The 24454-nt window shown below is 39.1% G+C and overlaps 2 protein-coding genes across 4 annotated transcripts in view; both read left to right on the top strand.

Moving 5' to 3' along the window:
• SNX6 (sorting nexin 6) overlaps positions 1-15354 on the top strand; it is a 29830-nt gene extending 14476 nt beyond the window's left edge. The window contains exons 9-15 of one of the 2 annotated variants that reach the window (XM_048307414.1): positions 1569-1644; positions 2931-2970; positions 4113-4199; positions 5104-5263; positions 6313-6398; positions 6744-6821; positions 13527-15354. In XM_048307414.1, coding sequence (XP_048163371.1) covers positions 1569-1644; positions 2931-2970; positions 4113-4199; positions 5104-5263; positions 6313-6398; positions 6744-6788 — 494 coding nt within the window. In that variant the 3' untranslated portion in view covers positions 6789-6821; positions 13527-15354. The remainder of the gene's footprint in view (positions 1-1568; positions 1645-2930; positions 2971-4112; positions 4200-5103; positions 5264-6312; positions 6399-6743; positions 6822-13526) is intronic. The other variant, XM_048307413.1, reaches the window with a different exon arrangement.
• Positions 15355-15587: 233 nt separating this feature from the next.
• LOC125327541 (E2F associated phosphoprotein) lies at positions 15588-20652 on the top strand. 2 transcript variants are annotated; one of them, XM_048307133.1, is made up of 6 exons: positions 15590-15717; positions 16207-16388; positions 17027-17125; positions 17455-17578; positions 18409-18528; positions 20040-20652. In XM_048307133.1, exons 1-6 carry the CDS (start codon positions 15644-15646, stop codon positions 20299-20301), a joined length of 861 nt encoding a protein of 286 aa, XP_048163090.1. In that variant the 5' UTR covers positions 15590-15643; the 3' UTR covers positions 20302-20652. The 2 variants fall into 2 exon arrangements, with proteins under 2 accessions (XP_048163092.1, XP_048163090.1); XM_048307135.1 differs by lacking the exon at positions 17027-17125 and having other exon boundaries at positions 15588-15717.
• Positions 20653-24454: the final 3802 nt, after the last annotated feature.

Consider the following 24454-nt stretch of genomic DNA (forward strand, 5'->3'; position numbering starts at 1 on the left):
AGTCTGACTTAGTCATTTATGTGTAGAGGTGGGTAGTATGGCAGTACATGTGATTTTACACCTAGAGAAGTTGTTATTGACTGGATGTGGTTGATTCCACCAAATGCAATCTCTTGGCACACTGGGCATTGCGTTACCTTGCTAACTAAGTACTTTTGCTTGTAGCAAACTCCTGTTTGGGCCATTGTTCTAGACTAGATTTCCATTTTTTAGTTGTTTAGATTGGAGGCTGGAATGTGTACATTCAGTAGCCTGGTTTGCAGGACCCCTTTTCATACTGAGACAAGATTTTCCACTTGCGTGTTGATTTGTCTTTGTGAGCTCAGTGCTAGATAATGTGATTTCTGAAAGCTCTAGATGGTCTTCCCAAGTGCAGTTCATTTATTTGAGAAAATGAAAAACCTTTGGGGTTAGGACTGTTGTGTTTGATTTAGGATTACTGTGTTTTGAGAAGCTCAGAAAAAATTACCTATATTGCCCTTGATTATAAGTTTTTGTGCCTAGATAAATCAAAATTGATTTTCCAGATTCTGTCTGCTTCTTCAAAGTTTGGGTCTTATTTACAGATATTGTCTTTGCTGTCTAAAGTAATACAGTTTGCACAAGACCAGGTCACAAACGTTTTATGAATCTCCATTGATAAGATCTCTAAAGTGGAGTTTGAATGAGACATTAAACCAAGGATTTTCTGAGTTCTTCAGATGCTTCTCTTGCTGTTGTATGAAGACTGAGTCTTCTGTAGTTTTAGTATCTATGGTAGGAGATGGAAAGAGTCAGTTATGGCTCAGTGAATTACTAAGGGGCCCTGTGTCTGCATTCAGTACCCACCTGAAGTGGTTTCTGGTGTTTTTGGTTGCTTTCCTAAAATGAGAACTGAACTTCCTTCATAGTAATGAAGTGCCAAGATTTATTTACAGAGTGAGAATGGCTTTTACATTGGTTGTAGAACCAAGAAAATACTTTGAAATGAGGTTGTAGAGGATCTGATGGGAAAGGATTGATCAAACTCATGACAAAGCTTCATTGGTTTCCAGGCTTGAATCACATAGGATGTTTATTGACAACTTTTACCAAACTGTGAATTGGGACAAATGGCACCTTTGGAAATTCTGGCTAGAGGAGTAGAACAATGACCTGGGAAACCTGTTTTGGAAATGGGCAATCTGTAGTTTATGGATAACATGATCAACAGAGAGGTGCAGGGCTTGAAAATACACTGACTTACTATTTCCAGCAGCAAATCTGTTTTTATGTTGAAATGGGAGGAATAGAAGGGGAGATTAATAGCTTCCTAATACCATTCTTCACTATAACCAGCTGCACTGATGACGTGTGGAGTAATGAATTGTGTGGAAATTGACCCACTCAATCTCTCAAGGTTGTGTTATCAAAAAAAAAAAAATCTGCTTAAAGGCATATAAACTTCAGAAATAACAAGCAAATGTATTTTCCTGTTCATTGCTTGGATCTGTTTGTTTTCATCATTCATTGATTTAATACTTAAAGCTCTTGAATAAAAGAAAGAAGAGGAATGAGATAGTAAAACAAGTGCTTGTTTGTTTTTCTAGATGTGGCGGATGACTATAATAGAATTGGTTCTTCATTATATGCATTAGGAACGCAGGACTCCACAGACATATGCAAGTAAGATATTGTTAATAACCTGTGGGATAATTTGCTATGTAGCAGTCTTCATGGTGACCTGCTGAGATTGGTAGCTCTTGTTAGGAGAAAACCAGAATTTCTTATAGCTGTATCACATTAAGATATTTGCTTCTCTAGTATTTCCTTTCTTTAGCAGGCTGCACTTAGTACTTCCGCTTTAATATTTGTCTGTAAAAAAATGCTGTTTTCTACAGTCTGTAGAAAATTACACAGATGAGATGGAAAAGTCCTCATTGAATAAGAAAAAAACACAACTGTTCACCATTTTTTTTAAATGTTACAAATGCTTTTTACATGTGCAGCAAGTGCAGGTCTCAGTTGGAGTATATGCATTTTTTTAAGTGTACCAACATCTTGAAGAATAGTTGTGCTGTTCTGGCAACTTTACTGCCCTTAAGAAAATAAAGCAATCTGCTGAGATCCCCAGAACTTTGAAAATAGCAGGGGGTCTCTATGTACAGATGTTTGTCCTTTAATCTTTCAGATTTGCTTGAAGATGAAGTCTGGTGTATCTGAAAATAAAACTTAGTTAACTAGCTTAAAGATGTCAGTGGTTATCAACATACACACATAGTTCATTTGTGTGATGTTGGTGTCCGTGTGACGACAGGTAGGACATGAATGTGAAAGTTAACTTATTAATTTACCTGAATTACAGTGATATACATCCAAATGTGGTGACAGCTTATATACCAGATACTTTGATAATAGTATGGATATTTGTTGTAGTCCGTTAGGGTCTGTCAGAAATCACATCTGTCTTCTGTCAAAATAGTATAATTTGATTGTAATTCAGTCTGCTGTAAGACTGAAGCCTTGTATTGTCTTCTGCAATGGAGATGTTGCGACACTGTTGCTCAGCATCCCTGAATTCCAAGTAGGACATACGTCATGTTTACTGGGTGAAGAAAAGTACATTCAAATTTACGTAAAGCACACTTGATAATAGTGTAAGACCATTGACCAGGGTGCTGGTGTTTGGGGTTTAATTCACAGAAGAATAAAGAATCCTTGAGGAGCTGAGCAATTATTCTTTACTTTAAAATATCCATCAGTTATGCTTTGTTTGTCATTTGCCTTTCTTACATTGCACAGTTCCCACATGTTTGAAGTTTCAAACTAGTATGTTCTCTGAGTTTTTGGATTATAATCCTAAGAAGTGCCTTTGCAGTCTTTATTGCCAGATGCAGACTATAGTGTGAGTTCTAGAAAGTAATTAGACTGTTTAAAACAATGTTGTAATATGAGCTGTTTCCTTTGCACAGGTTTTTTCTGAAGGTGTCAGAGTTATTTGACAAAACAAGGGTATGTACTATGAAACAGACCTCATGTGCCAACAAGGCATTAATATGTGGATTAATATGTGAGCTTCTAGATGGAGCGTTTAAGCAATGTGTAGTATGGAATGAGAAAACGTAAGATTTCAGTCATGTGTTTTGTAAAATGATTGAACCTTAGGACTCTTCGGTTGACTAAACATTTCTAGGCAGTCCCCTGTAATACCCTTGTAAAGCTGCTGTTCCTCTAAAATGCATAGAGATCTTCCATACTTGTTACTGGGAATCACAGAACATGTTATGGATAAAAGAAATGAAGAAATGTAATCCTTTATCCAAAAAAATGGTGGCCATGCTGCTTTTTTTCTGGAGCCAAGATCGGTTTCTGCAATTATTTGACTCAGAAGTAGAATTGCTTATGCTTCTAATCAGTTTTTCAAATATCTCTTCTTTTGCCTTACTTGTTTGGTTTGGTAGAGAGGAGATGTGGGCCATGTATCAGGAAAACTTTCAAATGAAAAATGTGTGTATTCCCTAAACTGACAATTGTATCTGCACAAATACATACTTGAAAGAAAATTAACAGAATTACTTGCTTCGACTCAAAATGTTGCATTTTAGAAATTATTTTTTTTAAAATTAGGGTTTAAATAATGCGCTTGCAGACTCTATTTCTAATCTGTTTCAAATACAAGCAAATTAGTTTATTGGTTTTTTAAACCATTTAGTGCATGCAGTTACACAATTAGTCTGCAAAGGTGCCTTAAAAATTTGTTTTCCTTTGATTTCAACAACAACATAAAACTACTTGTGCAACTGTTAATATAAATTTGTTTCTCTGCATTTTTTCTAGCATATGATAAATATAATTGCTATTGGGAAAAAAGCAGTGTTTAATGTAGAAAGCCAGTTGTCAATTACTGCTCGGAGAGTAGCTTATTGCTTACATTTTAATACAAAATCCTAATATTGCTTCTCATTTTGCATCTTTTAAGTATCCTGTCATTAATGCCTGATCTTAGTTTTTGAAAAAGACTATCTGTCATGTACTGTATATTTTACATTGAATTTGTATATACAAAAGAATATCCAAAGTTTGGATGTTTTAAGTTGATCCTTTTGCTTACTGTTTTTTTTGCTTGGTGGTGGTGTTTTGTTTTGTTTTTCCAGAAAATAGAGGCTCGGGTATCTGCTGATGAAGATCTTAAACTTTCTGATCTTCTGAAATACTACCTTAGGGAATCTCAAGCTGCTAAGGTGAATTTATAGGTTTTTGTTCAGTGTTTCTTTTACACTGTGTTTTTTTAACGTAAAAAAAAAGAGTGAGAGAGAAAGTGGTAAGAGATCATCAACTCACAATATAGATAGATTAAAATGCTGCCACCCCTAGCCTGCAATTTCTTCCTTAGCTGTAGAACCTGTCTCTGGTGCATATAAGGAGTAACAAAGCAGTTGCTGATGTGGGACTGACTGTGTGGAACTGAGTGAGCCACTTGTCAAGGCCAAATCATGCAGTAATGAAACACAGTGGAAGGGCTGTTGTGTGTTTGCAGTGTGTTCGGTGCTTGTAATTGCAAGCAGTTCTGCTTTTTTTAAAGTATTAAAATTGGGTATTCCATATAATCTACTAGTGCTGATACAAAAACGCATGGGCTGAATTTGATATTCTGTGCTTACAGAAAATTTCATTCTTACTGTTGTTTGATGTGACATGATTAAATAACGTCACAGAATGAGCAAGCATTTGACAGAAAATGTCTGTAGTAAGATCACAAACTGTTGCACCAAAAATGTTACTACTGTTTCTTGGGCTCTGTGTGTATTTCAAATGCATAATGTAAATGTAGTTTGTTTCTAATCTAAGAAGCTGTGAAATTTCCCATGATTTGCCTTCTTTGGCTTTCTGGAGTTTGATCTAAGCCGTCTGTTGCTAGCCTCTGTCAGACAAGATGGAGACCAGACAGTATTACGTTGTGGATCTGATCTAGTATAGACATTCCTGTGACTTGCAGAATGAAGTAAAGTGAATGCAAATAATTTAGTAAGAACTGAAATACAGCAAGAAGGACTAATATTAATTTGATTTTTTAATTGTATGGAATATAGTAAAATCCTTGGGTAGAGTCTTATAAACTCCATATAACCTTTGTTTTTTTAATAGGATCTCCTATATAGAAGATCTAGGTCACTAGTGGATTATGAAAATGCTAATAAGGCATTGGATAAAGCAAGAGCAAAAAATAAAGATGTGCTGCAAGCTGAAACTACTCAGCAAATATGCTGTCAGAAATTTGAGAAAATTTCTGAATCGGCAAAACAAGGTATTTGGGTGGTCCTTGATCCTATGTTACTACTTTTAATTTAACATATTTTAGTATGTTCTTAATGAGAATTAATGTAATTAATGAAAATAGGTTTTTATACTGTTTCCTAAGCAGGAATATTATCTTTTAATGATTATTTGCTTATTTTAGAACGTTCAAATTATATTTTTCTTTGGCTCCTCATAGCTCTGATAGGCAGAGCAAAGTCTAAGTGCAAATTACTTGTTAAGCTTTTTTTTCACATACATAAGCTGGGATACAAAATGGTAACTGCTAGCAGTAATAGCAAACAAATACTTTAAAGTGTTGTTAAAATTCCCCTTTTGGTTTTATGCTTTCTTCTGTGACGGCACCAGTCTGTCTCAGATATGATACTACATTAGAGAAGGGAGAAATAATGAAATGAGATTTCACTGAATTACAGAGTTAATAGAGAAAAGGAACCTTATTTACATGTTACTTTTCTTCTGGAAACTTACTGTCTTTTTTAGGTTAATACTTCAGTGAGTTAGTAGTTATCTGACTCACGATTTGTGGCAGATCTGTTCAAGGTTTAAACACCATGCTCTTTCGTTTTTATCACTGAAGAGTTGTTTGAGGCTGTAAATCTGGTTAATGATTCCTGTAAATGAGACAGTGGAGAATGAGTGATCCTGTTAGCCACAAAGGTATATGCAGAAAGCACACTGTTGTTCTTCCTAGTTTTAACTTTAGTATATTCCTTAAAGACTTCCATTTATCACCCTTGAAAGAACAGTGCAGATGGAATAAGAGAAATAAATGTTAAAAGCATTCATGTGGCAGTCTTTTTTCAAAAAAGCTTTTTGTCCTCAAAAGGTTCCTAGAGGTGAGGTACTGCAGTGATGGTTTGCTTTCTTCCAACCGTGTAGCAGCATTTTTGAGCCCAGAATGTGCTGAGATTAAACTCAAGATTTTTCTTTTTTCCTTCTCTCACCCTTTACCTCTTCCATCCTGAAGGAATGTCTGTTAATCACTGAGGTCACTAGCAGGGATACTGTTATTGAGTCCGTTTCTATTTTCTATAGAACTGATAGACTTCAAGACAAGAAGAGTTGCAGCCTTCAGAAAAAATCTGGTGGAACTAGCAGAACTGGAATTAAAGCATGCTAAGGTAATTATGATCCTTTTTGGCCTATATTTCAAGTGATTTTGAATATTATATGCTTGATTAACCAGAATGGCTACATTTGTTGTATGATACTTCACATTCAGGAAGGGGAATTTTAAGTTAAGCATTGTTCAGAAAGGTGAACTTTCTTTAATAACAGAGAAGACAAAAAAGTACAAGTGGAGTGTCTCTCTGAGAGATGGGTATGCTTGAGGTGCCTTTGGAAAGCACATATCCTGGAAGAAAATTTTGCCTTCAGTTTTATGTTTATTTGGCTGTTTGATATTTACATCTGCAGAGTTTGAAAACTTGCCTATTTTTAAAATTTCATCTCACCATTTCACTTAGGAAGTGGTTTCTCCTGTTATCCAGATTTTGGGACTTGATGTATAGGATATTAAGCATGAGATCACACTGGCCTGTCTGGTATGATGAGTATGTTTTTGAACCTTTTTGCCTTTAAACTCTAAACCATTAACAAAAGAGGCATGGTGCAGATAGCCTTTCCAGGAAAATAAATTTTTGTAGGAAAAGAACTTTTAAGGGGCCTGTACTGTCCTTAAATTTCACAATGTATTTGATTTCATGGACAAGTACAACACTCTCTTATTTGAACAGTCTTATACCTGGAGGCAGTTTTCTTTTAAAAATCAGTTCTTTAGCATTTCTCTTCAGATCTGAAACTGGATTGGTTAGGAAGCTGTGAATTAACTCAGAATATATCTGTTGAAAGGACTTGTTAAGAGGTATATTGCTGCTTTACACTCTTTTCAGTAGTGTTGATGGTGTCATTCTTCATTCCCCTAAACCTATTGCTTGTAAAACTAATGCACTGTAAAAAAGGTTTTTTGGGGGGACTTTTTTTTTAAATCTTTGTAGGTATAAGTTCAGCTTAATGAAATATTTATATATTACTGGTAAAGCAATCAGCAATGTATGGAACGCATGACTCCTTTTTAAGATGAACAGTCCTTACTTTAAATAGTCCTAACAGTCTTTCTTGCAACAGTTCTTATTGATTTGCCATGTTGTGCTTTAGTAAGGGAATGAATCCACACTGCTTCTGTCCTGCTTCAGTCATGGACTCTTCATCATCTCTTGTAACTAACCCTTGCTGAAGTCTCCACATGGCTTGAAGTGGAATTCTTAGACAATGTCTCTGTCTTCTAAAGTATCCTTAAAGAATCACTTATTTTAACTATACAAGTCACAATCTTGGAGTAATATTCTCTTGAATTTTGACAACTAGTAAGTGTGGAATGCAGGTGGAAGATGCCTAATTTCTGTAGCTTTCAACTTGATATGTACTTCCTATGTCCTCAGTGTACCTGGAACTGCTTTAGTTTTTTAGCTTGAGTTTGTTGTCACAGCTTGTGTTTAACATGCATTTCTTTGGACAGTCTGTCTGTGACTTACCTTGTCTTAGTAAATTTGCTAACAAGGAGTCCATAAAGCTGTAATAGAAGCTTTAAATTGTAGTTCTGTTTTTGAAGATGAATTGTTTTTGCTGACCCTTTTCACCTACTTCATCATGGAGCAACAACATTCACTAGGCAGTTTTGAATCTTTAAAGCTTTACAATAATCAAAGGTCATTTTGACTAAGAGTGACAAATCTTGAAATGTTAACAAATACTGTAACCTGTTGAATAAAAGGATGTTTTGTTTCTCACTAGGTTTGAAAGTTCTGTTTTCTCAATGCCACTCTTTCATATTTAAAATAAGCTAAGCTACTACAGGTGGATCAGTTTGGTTACTGTGTTTTTCTTTCTGTGAATTCTGAGTTAGATTATTACAGAATTTACAAGTACAGTAGATTGCATTTTTCAACATTATATAATGGGGAATGTTCTTATTAGTGCTGTAACTAAGGTATTTGAAGAGAGCCTTATGGATAGGTTTTCATTAGTCTGTACAGAATATTGAAGGATGAAATGGTTTGGTGGACACTTTCTGAGTTAGTTCCATAAAAGGAAGAAAGAAGATATTAAAAGACTTGTTTGTTGGGGTTTTTTTGATGTAATATTGTGCCCTGATGTGGGAAGACCAATATTAGGGGAATATGAATGAAATGAAATCATGAACAATGCTTCCATTTCAAGGACTAGGTAGCCCTGTTTTTGACTGGGCTAAGCTGGGCTGTTTCTAGACACCTAATTCTTCTTGGAGTACAGTCAGAGGAGGACTAGTAGAAGCAAAAAAGAAAGCTATGTTTTTCATGTAGGCAGTCACTTAATTACATCAGATCGAAAGCCCCCTGCTTCTAGGTTCTGGGCAAAATACTTTGCCTGATGCTGTGGCAGTCCCTGTCTCTGTGCTTTTGCACCTGCTGGAGGCAGGCATGTGAAGTTTTAGTAGCAGCAAAATGGCAATTGCTTGGTCAGTCGTGTGTGGAGCACAGTGCCTGACAAACTTTGCAACATGACCTGTTACCTAAGTCTAAGTGTTTGCTTCTGGCAAAAATGCTAAGTGCGGAAGAGGTCTGGGGACAATGGAAACCCACTGCTGCAGGCTTTTACTAGAAGTCTTCTATTGTGGGTTTTCTTTTTCTGTAATGAGTGCCTCCACACTAGATGCCATGCAGATGGATCTCTCTCTGAATCAGTCTAGCCATGTATTACAGCTGGTGGAGGGCGTCAGCGGCTCTGTCCCAGGAAGAGGTGACCGGTCCGGGGAGATGGTCCCGAAAGGAATCGCCTTCCCGAGGTCCAGTGTCTTCCCTCAGCTGCTGGCAGGAGGGCCCTTGCAGAGACTGTCAGCTCTTTAGTGATATCAGCTCGTGATTCCAGCTCAGCTCTGCAGGGCAGCCTCCAGGCCAGACCAGACCAGAGAGAGACACGAGAAGGTTCGTGTGGCTGGTTCCGCACGGTGGTAGCTTTATTGTGGGTCCCCTCCGGCGAAGGGGAGAGCCAGGGATGGGAACCCTCTCTGGGAGGGGCCCCAGGGAGCTTGCTTTTATAGGGATACAGGGGATCGGTAGGGGACCAATGGATTACAGAGGGTCTGGGATGGGTACAGACCAATGGGTTACGAATGATCTGCATAGTGTCTCCCAAAGGATTGTGGGTCTGTCTTTTCTTGCCGTGACCATAGAAGTGGTTGCCTTTCCAGGGAGTCCTGCTGGGCGATTGCGAAATCTCTTATCTCAGCAGAGATCCCACCAGGGCAGGGGCTGGGCATACCCCACAGCCATGTGTCTTCTGGACTTGGAGCTGCCTCACACAAAAAACATGGAGGTGAAATATGATGTAGCATTGGGTGCTGGAAACTCACTTGAGAGGCTGTCTTTTGGAGGAATTCAGACACAGTGAAGGCTGCTGCTTGACTTGCTGTTTGAAGTTACTTGCTCTGTGTGGAAAGAAAAACACAAATCCCAAAATACAGAGGTGGCTGCACAGAAGTCAGAGTAACCAAAGAATTGAGAGAAGGTTCTGAGGCGCAGCTCACATTTTGTGAGCTATACCTGCCTGTAGCTCTAGAAGACTCGAGGGCAATAGGGAAATAAACTTCGAGTAAATCAGGGACACTGTATATACAAATCCTAAGTAAACCCTCTCTGCCCAGTTACATTTATACTACTTCCCTATAAAATACTTCTTGGAAGCATTGCTACTATCCTCTTAACCTTTTGGTTTGCAACTCAAGACTTTTGGAAAAGCTAAAAATCCGACTGTGGGTTGAGTTTAAGTTGATGAAAGGGCAGACTGTTGCCAGGAAGGATGATGATGCATGATTCTTCCTTTCCCTTACGTTGGCACAATTATGTGTGCAGCTGCATAGTACAAAGAAGCTTAAAGTTGCTCTGGGTTTTCCTAAGCTTTACTTTGTCTTGTTTTCACGACATCCCTTGTATCAAAACACACAGTTTTGGCTGGGAGGGTCTGGCAGTAAAAGAGAGCTGCCTTCTTAGCAGCAGCATGTACCCTAGATTTATTTAGAATAGCTGCCAAACGGAAGCTTTAGATTGTCATTGGTCTCTGACCTACACTAAACATACTGATGTTTCTTTTTCTATGGCCATTCTGGCTGTTTATCTCCCTAGGTAATGCTTTAGCTTCTGTTTTACTAGCTTTTGTGTTTCTTCATGACTTCATGCAGCTGTAACTAATGGAAGACCTGAATAAGTGTTTGACCATTTTGGTGCAAAAGCTGCATTTGGTGTATTGTTCAGTATTTTAAATGGTTGGATTTTGAGGTATTCCTGTGTTGGACTTCATGTTCAAGAAGGGAGGTTTGATAGCTGGTGAAACTGCTAAGGTTATAATCATATACTTAGAGCACTCATAGCCTTGGCTGTACTTTAGAATCTTTTGACATATGAATTGTAACTGAGTAAGATAGCCACTTTCTTCATATAAATAAAAAGAAACATATATTTTCCACAAATATTAAGATGTACACTCTTGCCTCTATGGGTTTTTTGGAAAAAGAATTTCTTGTGTTACTAGCAACAGATGTCTGGAAGTGACAGAACAAGGAAGTAAGCAAAATGCAGTGCTAAGGGATTTGATGAAATGTTTTGTCAGTAATTCTTTCTTTCCTGAAAAGGATGTTTCTGTCACTGTGGTTCTGCCAATAATTTTAGTATCTACAGCTTAGGAGTGTGAGCTGGCAAGAAACACTTTTCTGAATCTGAAGGTATAGGACTTTCTCAAGCTGTGCTGATGTAAGTATGTCAGATACTGCAGCCACAAAGAGTAATGGCTCACAGCTTCTATTGTCCTTGATTTATTATAATTTAAATAAGGTGGTTCTTGTGAATTTTGTAAATCTGATCTAATGAAAATGAATTACGTGCTTATTTGGAAAAGTTTAGTAGACTGGCTGGCTTAGTGTGGAAATGACTGAGGTGTAAAGGATGTTGTGGTGGTTTAACCTCAGCTGGCAACTAAAAATCAGAAAAGTGAGAAAACTTGTGGGTTGAGTTAAAGACAGTTTGACAGGGAAAGGAAAAACCGTGCACACAAGCAAAGCTAAGCAAGGACTTTATTCAGTGCTTCCCATAGGCAAGGCAAGTTGTTTAGCCATCTCCAGGAGAGCAGGGCTCCATTATGTGGAACAGTGACTTGAGAAGACAACACTCTGAATGCCTCCCTCTTCCTTCTTATTTCCCCCACCTTATATACCAAGCGTGATGTCATATGGTCTGGAATATCGCTTTGATCACTGGGGATCAGCTGTCCTAGCTGTGCCCCCTCCCATGCACCCCCAGCCACTTTTCCAGTGTGCCAGTACAAGGAGCAGAAAAGGCAGAGTAAGAGCTGCTTGGTAATAACGACATCACCTCTATATTATCAACACCATTTTCAGCACAAATCCAAAACACATCCCCTATTAGCCACTGAGAAGAAAATTAACTCTACCACAGGCGAAACCAGCACAGATGTCTTGGTAGCATTTTTTTTTTTTTTTTTTTTTTTTTTTTTGAGAGTGCTACATAATGGCCTATAAATTACAAATATACTTCATGCTTCTGTAATAAGATGGCCAAATGAGTATTGTCACACTTCAGTTATAGGTAACTTGTGCAGTCCATAAGTATAGAAGTCAGATTGAAGTATTCCATTTGAAGACTGAAGACTTCAGACTGAAGTATTCTTTTCAATTCATTAGTTCATTACAGTCAATAATCAGCTTTTCAGTAACAGAGACCTTAGATTTATGAGTCCTGTATACCACAAAGATGGGCCACCAAGTCCCCATTGCTTTTATATAGAACTTACTAATGTCACCGAATTACAAGCCTTCTAAAAAATAGCTTGTGACTGTCCTCTGCCATAATAGACATGAAAAGACAAAAAAGCTGCTGAAGTTGTTACTGAAATTGCTGCCTTCTGGATAAGACTGAGAAGGATTTAGTAGGCCTAACTGGGAATCTGCTTTCAAACCTTTAAATCAGTTAATTGCTTAATCTGGATTATAAGAACCCAAATGGGGCATAGAATTATGATTTACCTTTTGGAGCTGAGGGATGAATGTCCTGCTTATCTAGCTCAGGTCACTTGGAGTGCTTCTAACTGAAAAAATTACAAATTCTTAAGGACTTCTGTGGACTGTTTATGAAAGGCATGCAAAGCACATGCTTTGGTGTGTCTGAAGTTTTCTTTATATGTTTCCTTTTTGATGCAAAAATGTTTTTAGAAGTCAGCAGTTCCTTCTGTGTTCATAACTGGGCATTCAGACTGCTTTGTTCCTGCATTTTATCTGAACCTGATATGAATTACTCTTAACACTGTCAACAGCCCAACATTTTTTTCTTACATAGAGATTTCAGATTTGGGAACAAATCTAGTACAGGTATTTCATAGTGAATAGCTAGTAGTTTTAAGTGATGGAAACATAAATGAATGCACATACGAATACTGGGTCGTTTTGGTTTTTTGTGGTAGTTTTTTTTTCCTGCAAAGTAAATTCTGGCTTGGTAGTCACATTTGCTAAATTCACAAGGGTATCAGTTCTGTAGATTCATTCAGATACCTGAAAATCAGTCTGTCTATTTCTATGGTAGAGTCAGAATGCTTTAAATAAGATTAAAAACCGTGTTTGGAAAGAAGGCCAGAGCTTGGCTTAGAGTTGAGTTAATGTTCTGATAATCACTTCTAATGACTAAACTCAACTTTGATGGCTAAATCACCTGGCTAAGCATGTAAATCACTCTGCTGTCTTTCTGACAAGGCCTCCTCCTTGAACAAAGCTGTCAGCTCTGATGGCTGCTATACGCGAGGAGATCCTGAGTGCTATAAATTGTTTAATACTTGTCAATGAATACAGTATTCAGTGAAACACATGAATACTTAAGCTTTTGGAGTCTCATTCTAGAGACAGAGTAATGGTACTTCTATATAAAAAAAATTTAACTTTGCAACTGTGAATTCCATTGCTGAGGGTGCTCTGCAGTGAATAGTTTTTGTGGCCAGACTAGACCTCTAGGAAGAAACATGAAAGGCATTAAGTGCTTATTTTTGAATCTCAAATTGGCTCTGTTAATTTCCATGACACGATATATTTTCCCATAAGCTTAAATCCTGTCTGTTCTTTTTTAGTAGTGTCATTGCTATTTAAAAAACATTGTTCTGTTACAAGCATAAAAGAAAGAAGACAAATGTGGTGATATTTTTCTTTATTTTTACAGGGTAACTTACAACTTCTGCAGAGCTGCCTGGCAGTGTTAAATGGTGACACATAAGCTACGTTCCGTCCTCCCACTAACAAGGGCTGCCCTCCTCTGGATTTTGTTTTCATGACTTTAAATAGGCATTTACAGTTCCCTGGAGAAAACATTTGACAAAGTGCACATAAGCAAGCTTCTTCTTTCAAAAGAATTAAACATCTGAAAGTAGCTCCAGACTATACGAACGGCATACTTGTTATACATACATATTCATGTTTATTTAATCATTATATGCTTTCATTGTTCAGAAACCAAATGCTCGGGTTTTGTGAAAATAGCCAATATAATAATGTTCATGTTACAAATATTATGATACGGCTGCAATCTTATTTACCTTTGTAAGTAATTTCTGAAGTTCACCATTTGAAGCACATTGTTCAAATGGCCTAAATATTACCATTAGATATTTGAATATTGTTACTATAATGACATTGTATACACTGTCTTAGTTTTTTTCCATGTACTTATATCAAAAAACTTATCTTTTTTTGAATTGTGAACATTTCTTAGAAATTTTGGAGAACTTTGTGTAACCTTTATAACTATGATTTAAAAAGAAAAGCAGATGCATTAGTATGTTTGCCTTAACTTGTAGACTAATCAAATTATTGTAAAATAAACCATGAAATCAGTGATTTTTCTAAAATCATGAAGACACTGTATTATATACACATCTGTAAGCTTAGTACTTTCTAGTAAATTAGATTAATTTGTTTTTTTCTGGATTCACCATGTAAAAACCTTTGACTAAGTATTGGATTGGTCTGACACTACTTGCCCAGTACTTTTTCACTTGCATTCTCAGGTTTTATCTGTTTCTCTGTGACTTTCCAGTCCAGTGTACCTAAATTGTTTCGAGCTTAGTGGCTGACTCTGCAATTTCTTTGGCAGAAATACATTTGAGAGAACCTCTTGGATTTCTTCCCGGAAAGGGGAAACAGTAGCAGAAGGGAGTTCAGAAGGTGCATAAAGTATCAGTGAAAAGTAATACTGCCCCACTGTGATACAGATAAAACATTTTGCTTCAGGAAAAAAATGAAGGTATCCCCTATAAAGGAATGTGTGAAAAGAGTCTCATTCTGCTAACTGGACTTAAGACATAGAGCTGTGAATCCAATATCATTAGTTGTAATGATGGGTCTCTCTTACTTGAACCATGAACCTTTTTCAGAGGTGCTGTTATGTTGTGTAATTTCAGGATGTCATAAAATTAGGCTTGACTTGATGAATCGCTCTTCACAGTGGGATTGCTGCTTTGTGTGTGTTTGTAGGCCTTCAGTGGAGCATCGAATTTTGGGTGAATGGTATGGTTGGAAATGCAGATCAGTGTAAGTCAATGTCTCTGTGATTACAGATGCCCTGTACTGCCACACACAGGTGCGTGGTTTGTTTCGTTTTCCTCAAATAGGGTGCATTGCAGTATAGTATACTTACCCTGCTGCCTTGCACATTAAAACACTGCAAAGGCAGAGAACTTTGCATTGTGCGTTTATTTGTGTACTCATCACCTCAGGCTTCCATGACCAGTGCCCAGTGGCTCTTGGCAACTTACCTAGTACAGAGAGTATTCCCAGCAATCCCTACTACAAAACTGTGCTGTTCATCTTCAGATGTAACAGGTATAATTCCTAAGGAACTCATCTATAAATAGACTATAAGGGACAAAGATGACAATGTATATATAGTTAACAATATTGTAAATATTTTAAGTAGGATGTGGGAACAGTTTTTAGATTAGTCCTCGCTGTTGAGTGTTACTAAATCATTAAATTTTTTCCAAGCCTCTTGGTATTGGGTGTGTCTCTTAAAGCTCTAACTCTGTAACTCTGGAAAAAAGTGCTTAAAACGTGACCCGAGGACTTGCAGCTCCAAGGAGAAAAGGGAGAAGACCCGCCTGCCCGGTGCTCGCTGCGGGGCGGCCCGGCAGCCGCCGGGGCCCGCTCTGGCCCGGCCCTTGGCGGCGGGGGCGCCTTTTCCGGGCGGGGCGGGGCGGGGCGGGGCTCGGCCGCCGGAAGTCGCGGGGGCGCCCGGAAGGGGCAGGGCTGCGGCAGCGGGCGAGCGGCGGCGGCGGCGCAGCTATGAGCCGCTTGCGGGAGGAGGACGACCCGTACGTGGTGGAGGAGCCCAGCGACGAGGAGCGAGCGCTCAGCAGGTGCCTGGAGCTGCCGGCCGGGGGGTGGGCTCGGGCCGGCGGCGGCGGGCCCCGCTCGCCGCCTGGCGTGTCCTGGCCCGGGCGCGGAGCGACGCTGGCGGTGCCAAGCCGTGGGTGCCGCGGCTCTCGCCCGACCCTAGGTGCCGGCCCCGGGCTGCCTGCGAAGTGCAGGAGGATCGGCCTCGCACCAGCCGTGGCGATTTCCTTGCAACCGGCGTATATTCCTGACCGCACAGCTTCCTGTGCCGAGCGAGAGTTGCAGGGGATCGCGGCAGGCCGCACGCAGTCGGCTGAAGCTCCTTTGCGTTTAAACTGGAGTTTTAATATCACTAAGCTAATAAAATGTTTTAATATGTACATTGCCAATAAACGTAGGAATAAATGCTTTCCAGTGCCCCCACACAATTCAGATATTCGTTCTCCAAGTGACTATGTCCACGTTTTAACCTCTTCGTAATAATTAGGTGTGTAACACTTAAATGTTTGTAGCTCAGAGGATGAGGTGGATGTGCTCCTACATGGCACTCCTGACCAGAAGCGGAAGCTGATACGGGAGTGCCTGACTGGGGAGAGCGAGTCTTCCAGTGATGATGAGTTCCAAAAGGAGATGGAAGCAGAACTGAACACCACCATGAAGACTATGGAAGGCAAATGGAAATCACCAGAAATGGGTAAATCACGCTTAACATCTGGTTGCATATGAAATCATGAATTATGTCTTAGTGGCCAAATCATCTTTACGTTTTGGTTGTGCAGTTGAGAGTACATAGCAATATTTACACCACCACATCCATACAGCACAAAATAGCAGTTTTGTTGCAAAGTGACTGTGACTGCTTGGCAGTTTATCTAGGTCTTTTTTGAACTTCTGTGGCCCTGAAATTTTGGGGGACTTTTTTTAGTTAATTTTATTGTAATCAAAGTTTGTGAAACAATGTGCCACACCTGTACTTCTTTCATGTGAGTAAAGATGTCTTGTGTGTATTATGTAGGGCAGAGACAGGCATATTTAATGTAGTGTCCTCTGTGTCTGAAGGGAGTGTTGGGAGAAACTTTCCATCAAACTGTACCTGAGGTTCAACTTCAAGAGAGGGGGAGCAGCTTTGCTCTGAGAATGGCTATAAATGAAGTAACACAAGTGATGTGAATGACAAGGGTGTGGGAATAATTTGGGAGAGCTGTTACTTAACAGACCCAGGTAGAACAGAGCACTCTGGACGGAGTAACTTGAAAGTAAAGGTTTGTTCTGGGCTACATACTTCCTGTCATTTTAGTGGAGTGTTCTTACCACTTCTGATTTCACTTGTAGGTACTTCCTCAAGTACTGGGCTGACTGGATCTGCCAGCACTTCAAAATACTATGACGACATTTATTTTGATTCTGATTCAGAGGATGAAGATAAAATAGGTAAATGATAGAGGCGAGAGGAGGGCATCTTTATAGTACCACTCACTCTCTCAGATCCTGTAAAATCCTCTTGGGGGTGTCAAGAGGCTGTTTTTGAAGGCAGCATTTTGCAGGGTAATTACCAGCCTGTATGATCTCAGTGTAGTTCCTGCAGTTTTATTATGTATCCCTGTGTAATGCTTTGGTGTCATGCTCTTGGAGGAGCGATGAGCCAGGCCTTTAAGTTTCAGTTTAGATTTATTGCAAGGATGGAAAATGAAAATTGGAAATTGTATCTTTTGATAATTTGTGTCAGATGGTTGTAACACGTTCTTGCACAAATTTTTCAGATACACAGGATGTCCGTAAAAACAGAAAACATCAGCAACGCCGGATTCTTTCCAATGATGAGCTGCTGTATGACCCAGAAGAAGACAGTAGAGACCAAGAGTGGGTAGATTCACAGAGGAGAGGGTAAGCAACCATAAATACTTGAATTGTAAGATGCTTAACATCAACTGAAAATTTTAAATGAAAATGGTAAATATAGAGAAAAAGCCAATGCTGTCAAGTCCATGCAGCGGAACTATTTTTTATATATAACTTACAGCATAGGAAACTTAAAAGCCTGTAAAATGGTTTAGGTGTATGTAATGGAGGTTGAGTCTTCAAAACTATACAAAACTTCAGAACTTTTAAAATCAGGATTTCCAAATTCTGTAAGCCAGTTTTGTCTGTAGATCTCATCGAACAACCATGCTATGAATTAAAATATTGCAAGATAATTTGATTGCTGATTAATATCTGTTTCTGATAAATACTGTATTTCCGGTTTTGGAAAACTCTGAATTTAGCAAGCCACAGAATGTTCAGAAAAAACAGGAACAATACAAAGCTGCTTTAGTGAGGGTTTTTTGAAGGTTGAAGTAGAAAAATGTTTGTTTCACCAGAGGTAAAATTTTCCACATAAATATATTGCATAAGATGATGTATGTTGCCTGCAGAGATAGCACTTGAGACACCTGCCTTGTTAGAGGAGAGGGTTATTAGGCACAAATGCTCATGCCAGATGTATTTGTCTCACCAAATGAAAATACTCTGTAAATGAAATGATACTGGTATATTTTCCCCTCACCTTATCATTTATGTTCTTTGGGTTAATGAAAAAGGTGTCTAGACGGAGCCAAGTATTAATTGGTGTACTTTAATGCAAAGAAAGGTTTGACAGTTGAATTGATATGACCAACAGCAAGGGCATGTCATTTCACTTTTTGTCTCCCCTTCCTCCTCTCTCGAACTGGTAGGTACCGTAACCAGAGAAGAGCACCGCAGCAGCGGCAGGCAAAACCTGCCCCTGTTCCAAATAGCGATGCTGTTCTGAATTGCCCTGCTTGCATGACAACATTATGCCTGGACTGCCAGAGGTAACAACAGTGAACAATAAGGGGTCTTTTTGTAATGTCTTTTTTTTGGTAGTAGTAGTATTAGTTTATTCAATTTGATCATGGATTTTTATCAATTCCGTCATGCAAGGTTGCCCTAATAAAGAGAAGGCAGGTAGATGTGAATCAGATTTAGGGTTGGATGCTGGTTTGTAAGAATGATGATCAGTTTAACCTGCAATGTGGAGATGTGGAAGAATAGGGTGGAATGTTAGCATAGTGGAGAAGGTAAATTTTTCAAAAAAATAATAACCATGGAGACTCAACAGGCATTTTAGGTAGATTGCGGTTTTTAGAGATACTTACTTATATATATTTTGGCTTGATGTTTAGAGGCGTAAAACTATTCCAGGTTATTTTTGTCTAAAAGTGCCTTGTTAAAGGAGGATTAAGCAAAATAAAGATAGCGTATTCATACTTGGTTTGAGTCTTAGCAGTTACATTTAAAAGTGTTTTGAGTGTAGTTACATTTAAAAGTGCCAGGAAGGTATTTAGGTGAGACTCCACAGTGTGTTTTGCCAGTCTTCAGTGTCTGACTGCATTGCAGGCCTGGTTAGTGCTGCTAACCCATGCTAAGGAAAGGACTCTAGAACTGGGAGTAAAGTAGAAAGAAATCTTCTGAAATGAGGAATAAACTACCTGTCATTTATTGAGTATTTTTGGTGATTGAGGATAAAATTCCACAGCAGCCTAAAATCATCTAAGTACTGGTCCTGTTTTTTGCTTTGCTGGCTCTGGTACTTCTTGACCCTGTTCTATAGTTAAGTGTTTCAGTTTGCTAAGATGACAGAAAACTCCCTATTTTTATTGTCAGACTGGTCTTTCCTGGGTTTAATAAACTGAAATAGCTCAGCACAGTGTCATACAAGCAGTAAGCCAGCAGAATTTGAGACTGGACTTCTATAGCCACTGTTACGTTGGTTTAGGCTGCTGTAAAGTTGCAGCCCGAGGGACATAGCATTAAATTGGCCTACAGCACTGAATTTTGCTACATACTCCAGATATACAGTTGTTAAGGCTGATGACAGCTGAAATTTTGTTTTATGTTTTATTATAGACATGTGTCTTCTAATGTGATGTGTCAATGTTGTTATTTATAAATAAGGAATTTCAGACTTGCACGACATTTTAGGATGTCAGTGCCAGTAGTTGAGTCATTTGCACTCACAGCTTCCTGATCTTTTGCCTATTATCAGCTATATGTAGCAATGCATAATTCTGCAGTACCAATACCATTGTACTCCAGAGTGTTTCTTTCAGCAACAGCCAGTATTTTTTTTAAATGCCTTAAAAAAAAACAACAGATGGCTGCAATTCTATGTTTTTATTATTTTTGTAGCTGTGACTTCTGTTTATAAAATTCCTATTTATTTGGCTTTCAGCCCTTTGGCATGTTACTTCCTATCTTTAATCCCATTTTCAATGGTGATAACAGATTTCTTGGAAGCAGAGTTGTGTATGGTATGACTTGCATTTTCTTCCCTTCTCCATAGACATGAATCTTACAAAACACAGTACAGAGCAATGTTTGTGATGAACTGTGTTGTTAACAAAGAGGAAATACTGAAATACAGAAAGAAGGTAAAGAGAAGTAAGAAAATGAAGCACAGCAAAGAAATTGGCTCTATACAATCAAATCAAGAAGAAGAGGAAGTTTATCATCCGGTATTATGTACTGAATGTTCAACTGAAGTAGCAGTAATGGATAAAGATGAAGTTTTTCACTTCTTCAATGTTCTGGCCAGCCACTCCTAATGTGCAAATGCCAGGGGAAAAATCCTGTGCTGTTTTTAAGAGCATGGGAAGTGTTAGAAATGCAGGCACGCTAGCCTTTTTAAAATGTGGTCTTGTAAATGTACATTATCATCTGAGAACTTTATAATGGTTGGACTTTTTGCAAAGTTTGTAAAGGGCATACGGTTAACTGCATGTATTTGAGAGCAGTATTCTTTCCCACCATCAGGCAGTTGAATCATTGGGGATTAAAAATTTTGTAAATACCATGTAAGATCTGTATATTATAATCATTCCCTGTATATATACAATCCATTCATTATCTCAGTGTGTATTAGAACTGCTTCTTGGAATAAATACTATAGTAACTGATTTTCCACAGCTGCATTGGTTATATTTATAGCAAGGGATATACAGCTTTCAGTCAGGATGTTTGATGTGCTTAGGCTGTTGTTCTTGGTAGATTTGCACACATGTAATCTGTGTTACGGTTTTACCCCAGCTGGCAACTAAGCCACACAGCTACTTGCTCACTCCTCCCACCCCCTCCCCCAGCGGGGAGGAAAATTTGGACCTGAAAACCCGTGGCAAGAGGAGCCCACACTAGAGCAGGTGTTCTGGTAGAACTTGTGACCCTGTGGTGGACCCATGTTGGAGCAGGCTGTACCTAAAGGACTGCACTTCATAGAAAAAGACCTACATAGGAGCAGTTTGGGAAGAACTGTTGCCTGTGGGATGGACTCATGTTAGAGAAGTTTGTGGAGTACTGTCTCCTGTGGAAGGTAGTCCGCACTGGAGCAGGGGAAGGACTTCTCCTGGAGCAGTGGCAGGAACAATGAGTGATGAACTGACTGTAGCCTTCATTTCCTGTCCCCTTGCACTGCTGGCGGGGGAGGAAGTAGAGCCCAAGAAGGAGGGAGAGTTGGGGGAAAGTGTTTTTAAGATTTATTGTATTTCTCATTATCCTGCTCTGATTTTGTTAGTAATAAGTCCAGTTAATATCCCCAAGTTCGGTGTGTTTTGCCCATGGTGGAATTTGAGGAGTGAGCTCTCCCAATCCTTAACTCATGAACTTTTTTCTGTATTTCCCCTGTGCATATGCAGAGGGGAATAACAGAGCAGCTTTGGTGGGTGCCTGGTGTCCAGCCAGGGTCAACCCACCGCAACAACACAACTGCTCACCACCTGCTGACCGACAGCCAGCTTGTCCCTGAACAGCAATCATGTGCCTTCCAGGTAACTCTCCCAGTTTATATACTGGGCATGATATTCTAGAGTATGGAATATCCCTTTGGCCAGTTTGGTCACTTGTCCTGGCCATGCTCCCTCCCAGTTTTTTGTGGAGCTCCTCATTGGCAGAGCATGAGACGCTGAAAAGTCCTTGACTTATCCTAAGTACCACCTAGTGTTTTGCCAGTGAGTAGGGTCAGAGACAGACACAAACCAACACCAACTTAAGGAATAGTGTAAATTACTATAATGCAAAACTGCAAAGAATCACAAAAGCATAGACTAAGCGATGCACATAATCCTTAGGAAACAATTACACAAGGATAAGCAATGCACCTAATTGTTACTACGAAAGAATGCCTATAGTGATTTAAGAAAGATACATCACCAGTTACCCTAATACTTGACCATCATCCAAGCCCTCAAAACATCAACTGTGGGGCAAAGGACTGGAGAACCAGGCCTGGTAATGGAACTCCAGCAGTGTGTCCACCTTGCAGGCCACGAGGCTCCCCCAATTTAACTGTGACAGTAGCCCAGATTTTGTACTGTTAAACAAACAAGCTGACATAATTTCTGATTTCATTCTTCTGTTTGCTTTCCCCTAAAGCCCCACCAGGGCTCCAGGAGGAACCAAGGGAGTTGTCTCTGACCCCATACCCCTCTAGTAAGGCCAGATGTGGCCTTATCTGGTTTCTAGATACGGAAAGGTAAATAAATGTTTTGCCAATAAATGAATACATATAACAATACTTTGTTAATGAGCGAATATATATATAACATTTGGTTGGAATGTTCATCTAGAGGTTAACTTTGGCTCAGGGCCTGTTGTTTGGGCCTTAGTACTTAATTTAGCAACAACCAAAACATCAGGGTGTTCATGAGAACATTATTCTCATACTAAATCCAAGCTACTGACAAGAATATGAACTCCATCCCAGCCAAAACCAGGACACTGATAGATTGTAATGATATTTGGATTTTTGGTTCATTAAGCTCTCCAAAAATTGAAACTTTCCTTTATACAGAGTGGAAGATGAGTTTACATTGATTTTGCTGGCATGGAGTGTTCTGCCACTGATCGTGTAAATCAACATATTAATGCCCAGCAATACAGCTAAATGTTGTACATGTAAATATGTATATGAAGAAAGTACTGGACTTTATTGTCCTTTTTCCTTATGATGACACATTTTAAGAAGAAATTTACAGTCAGATCTATTACCATAGAACTAGTTTGTATGCTTTTTCTGTTTCTTTAGTAGATTTACAGCTTCTTTATGGAAGCACAAAGAGCTTCTGCTACTTGGTATTTATGTTTATGAAGCCACTGTATTTTTAATACTGGATTTTCCCGGTCTCCATTCAGGTGTGTGCCCAAGAGGTGAACTCTTGTTTTTTATTAGTAATTAACATCTCTTTATAGCCTGATTTTTTTTCACTCTACTTTGAACAAGGGTCTGTCTGGAAAAAAAAAAATCTCATCTTTGTGTTTTTTCTCGTAATAGTACTGGGAGTAACTAGTTATATGTGCTTTGAGGAATTGTCAGAAATATTTGAACTTAGGAGATAGGAACCTGAATAGCATCTTTTGTGCCTTAGATTATAATAAAACCTTCTAACTCTTTTGTTACCTTTTGTAGTCCCTGGTGTGGTATTTTACTAATCCACACATACTCATTCTATGCTGTTACATGAGATTAGGAAGAAATAAACATCCTGGTTCTTCTGTCAGGATTACATGAGAAAAGTACTGAATTACTATTATCAAATCAGCAGAAACTTAGCCTCTGCCTAATGAAGTAGAGAACTGTTGATGCAGCTGCTGAACACGTGGTTGGTCAGTATGATGTGCCTTCCTCTGCATATGCAACCTATGAACAAAATGGAGCTCTATTGGTTCTGAGGCTTGGGGTATGCATGAGACAAGATTTCAATCTCATCATTGCTACCTACATTCAGACTCATTAGTGAAGTATCTAACTTGCAGTATCAGCTGTGGGATCATCAGAAGTGGGATAAATTCTTACTGTGTGCCACGAGTCAAGAGGTGTATACAGGAAATTTTGAATGTATCAAGAACTGTTTCTTGGTAGAACTGTGGAGGAGCACATGTAATAGGGAGTATGGTCTGTGCTCTAGAGCATGCTGGCCTCAATTTAGCTCTCTTCACATTCCAGGTGAAACACAAAGGCTGTGTGTAGTGTCAGGTTAAGGATGTTTGCACTGACCTGCTGGAAACATGAGCACGTGAGAATGTAGTTCACGGGCTCAAGTGTCAATGCAGGTGGTATCACAAAAATCAGTTACGTGATGACAGTCCGTAAGCGGGGGTACAATGGAGCTGGTGAAGGAAGGGAAACTATAGAGGAATAATGTCCATTTCCTTAAGGGGCTAACTAGCAAAAAAACTCTGATGAGTATTCACCATACCAAAAAAGGGGCTGCCTACCTGGTAGGTTAGGACAGATGTAGTACATTTTGAAGCTGGCATGCCTCTAGGCATTACCTTTCCTCTCATCCCAGGTCCTTTCTTGCTGCTGCAAGCATTTTGCTTGCCTTACCACTTGAATTGCACAGCGTCTTGTTAGGAATCACAGGAACAGAGAGGACTGGACCTGTTTGCTCCATGTTGATAATGTTCTTGCAGCTTTGAATGGGAGTAATGCTTTACTTGTGCTGAATACCCCATTTGTCCTTGAACTTTGGACATGTTTATACAGAAAGGCGCCTTTCGTGATTACTACCATGTGCTCAAGCAGCAATACCAACACGGCACTCCTCCAACAGCAACTGCAACAAGTAACAGCAGACTTGGAGAGTGGCAACAGCTCCCGTAGGCATTGTGTAGGAGTGTTAACTGAATGCTCTCATTTCCCCTTGTGTTGAAATAAAACTGCAGAGATAAGGTGTGTCTAAATGTCTTCAAGGTGAATTAAATCCC

This window comes from Corvus hawaiiensis, chromosome 6, assembly GCF_020740725.1.
Source record: "Corvus hawaiiensis isolate bCorHaw1 chromosome 6, bCorHaw1.pri.cur, whole genome shotgun sequence".
Lineage (NCBI taxonomy): Eukaryota > Metazoa > Chordata > Aves > Passeriformes > Corvidae > Corvus > Corvus hawaiiensis.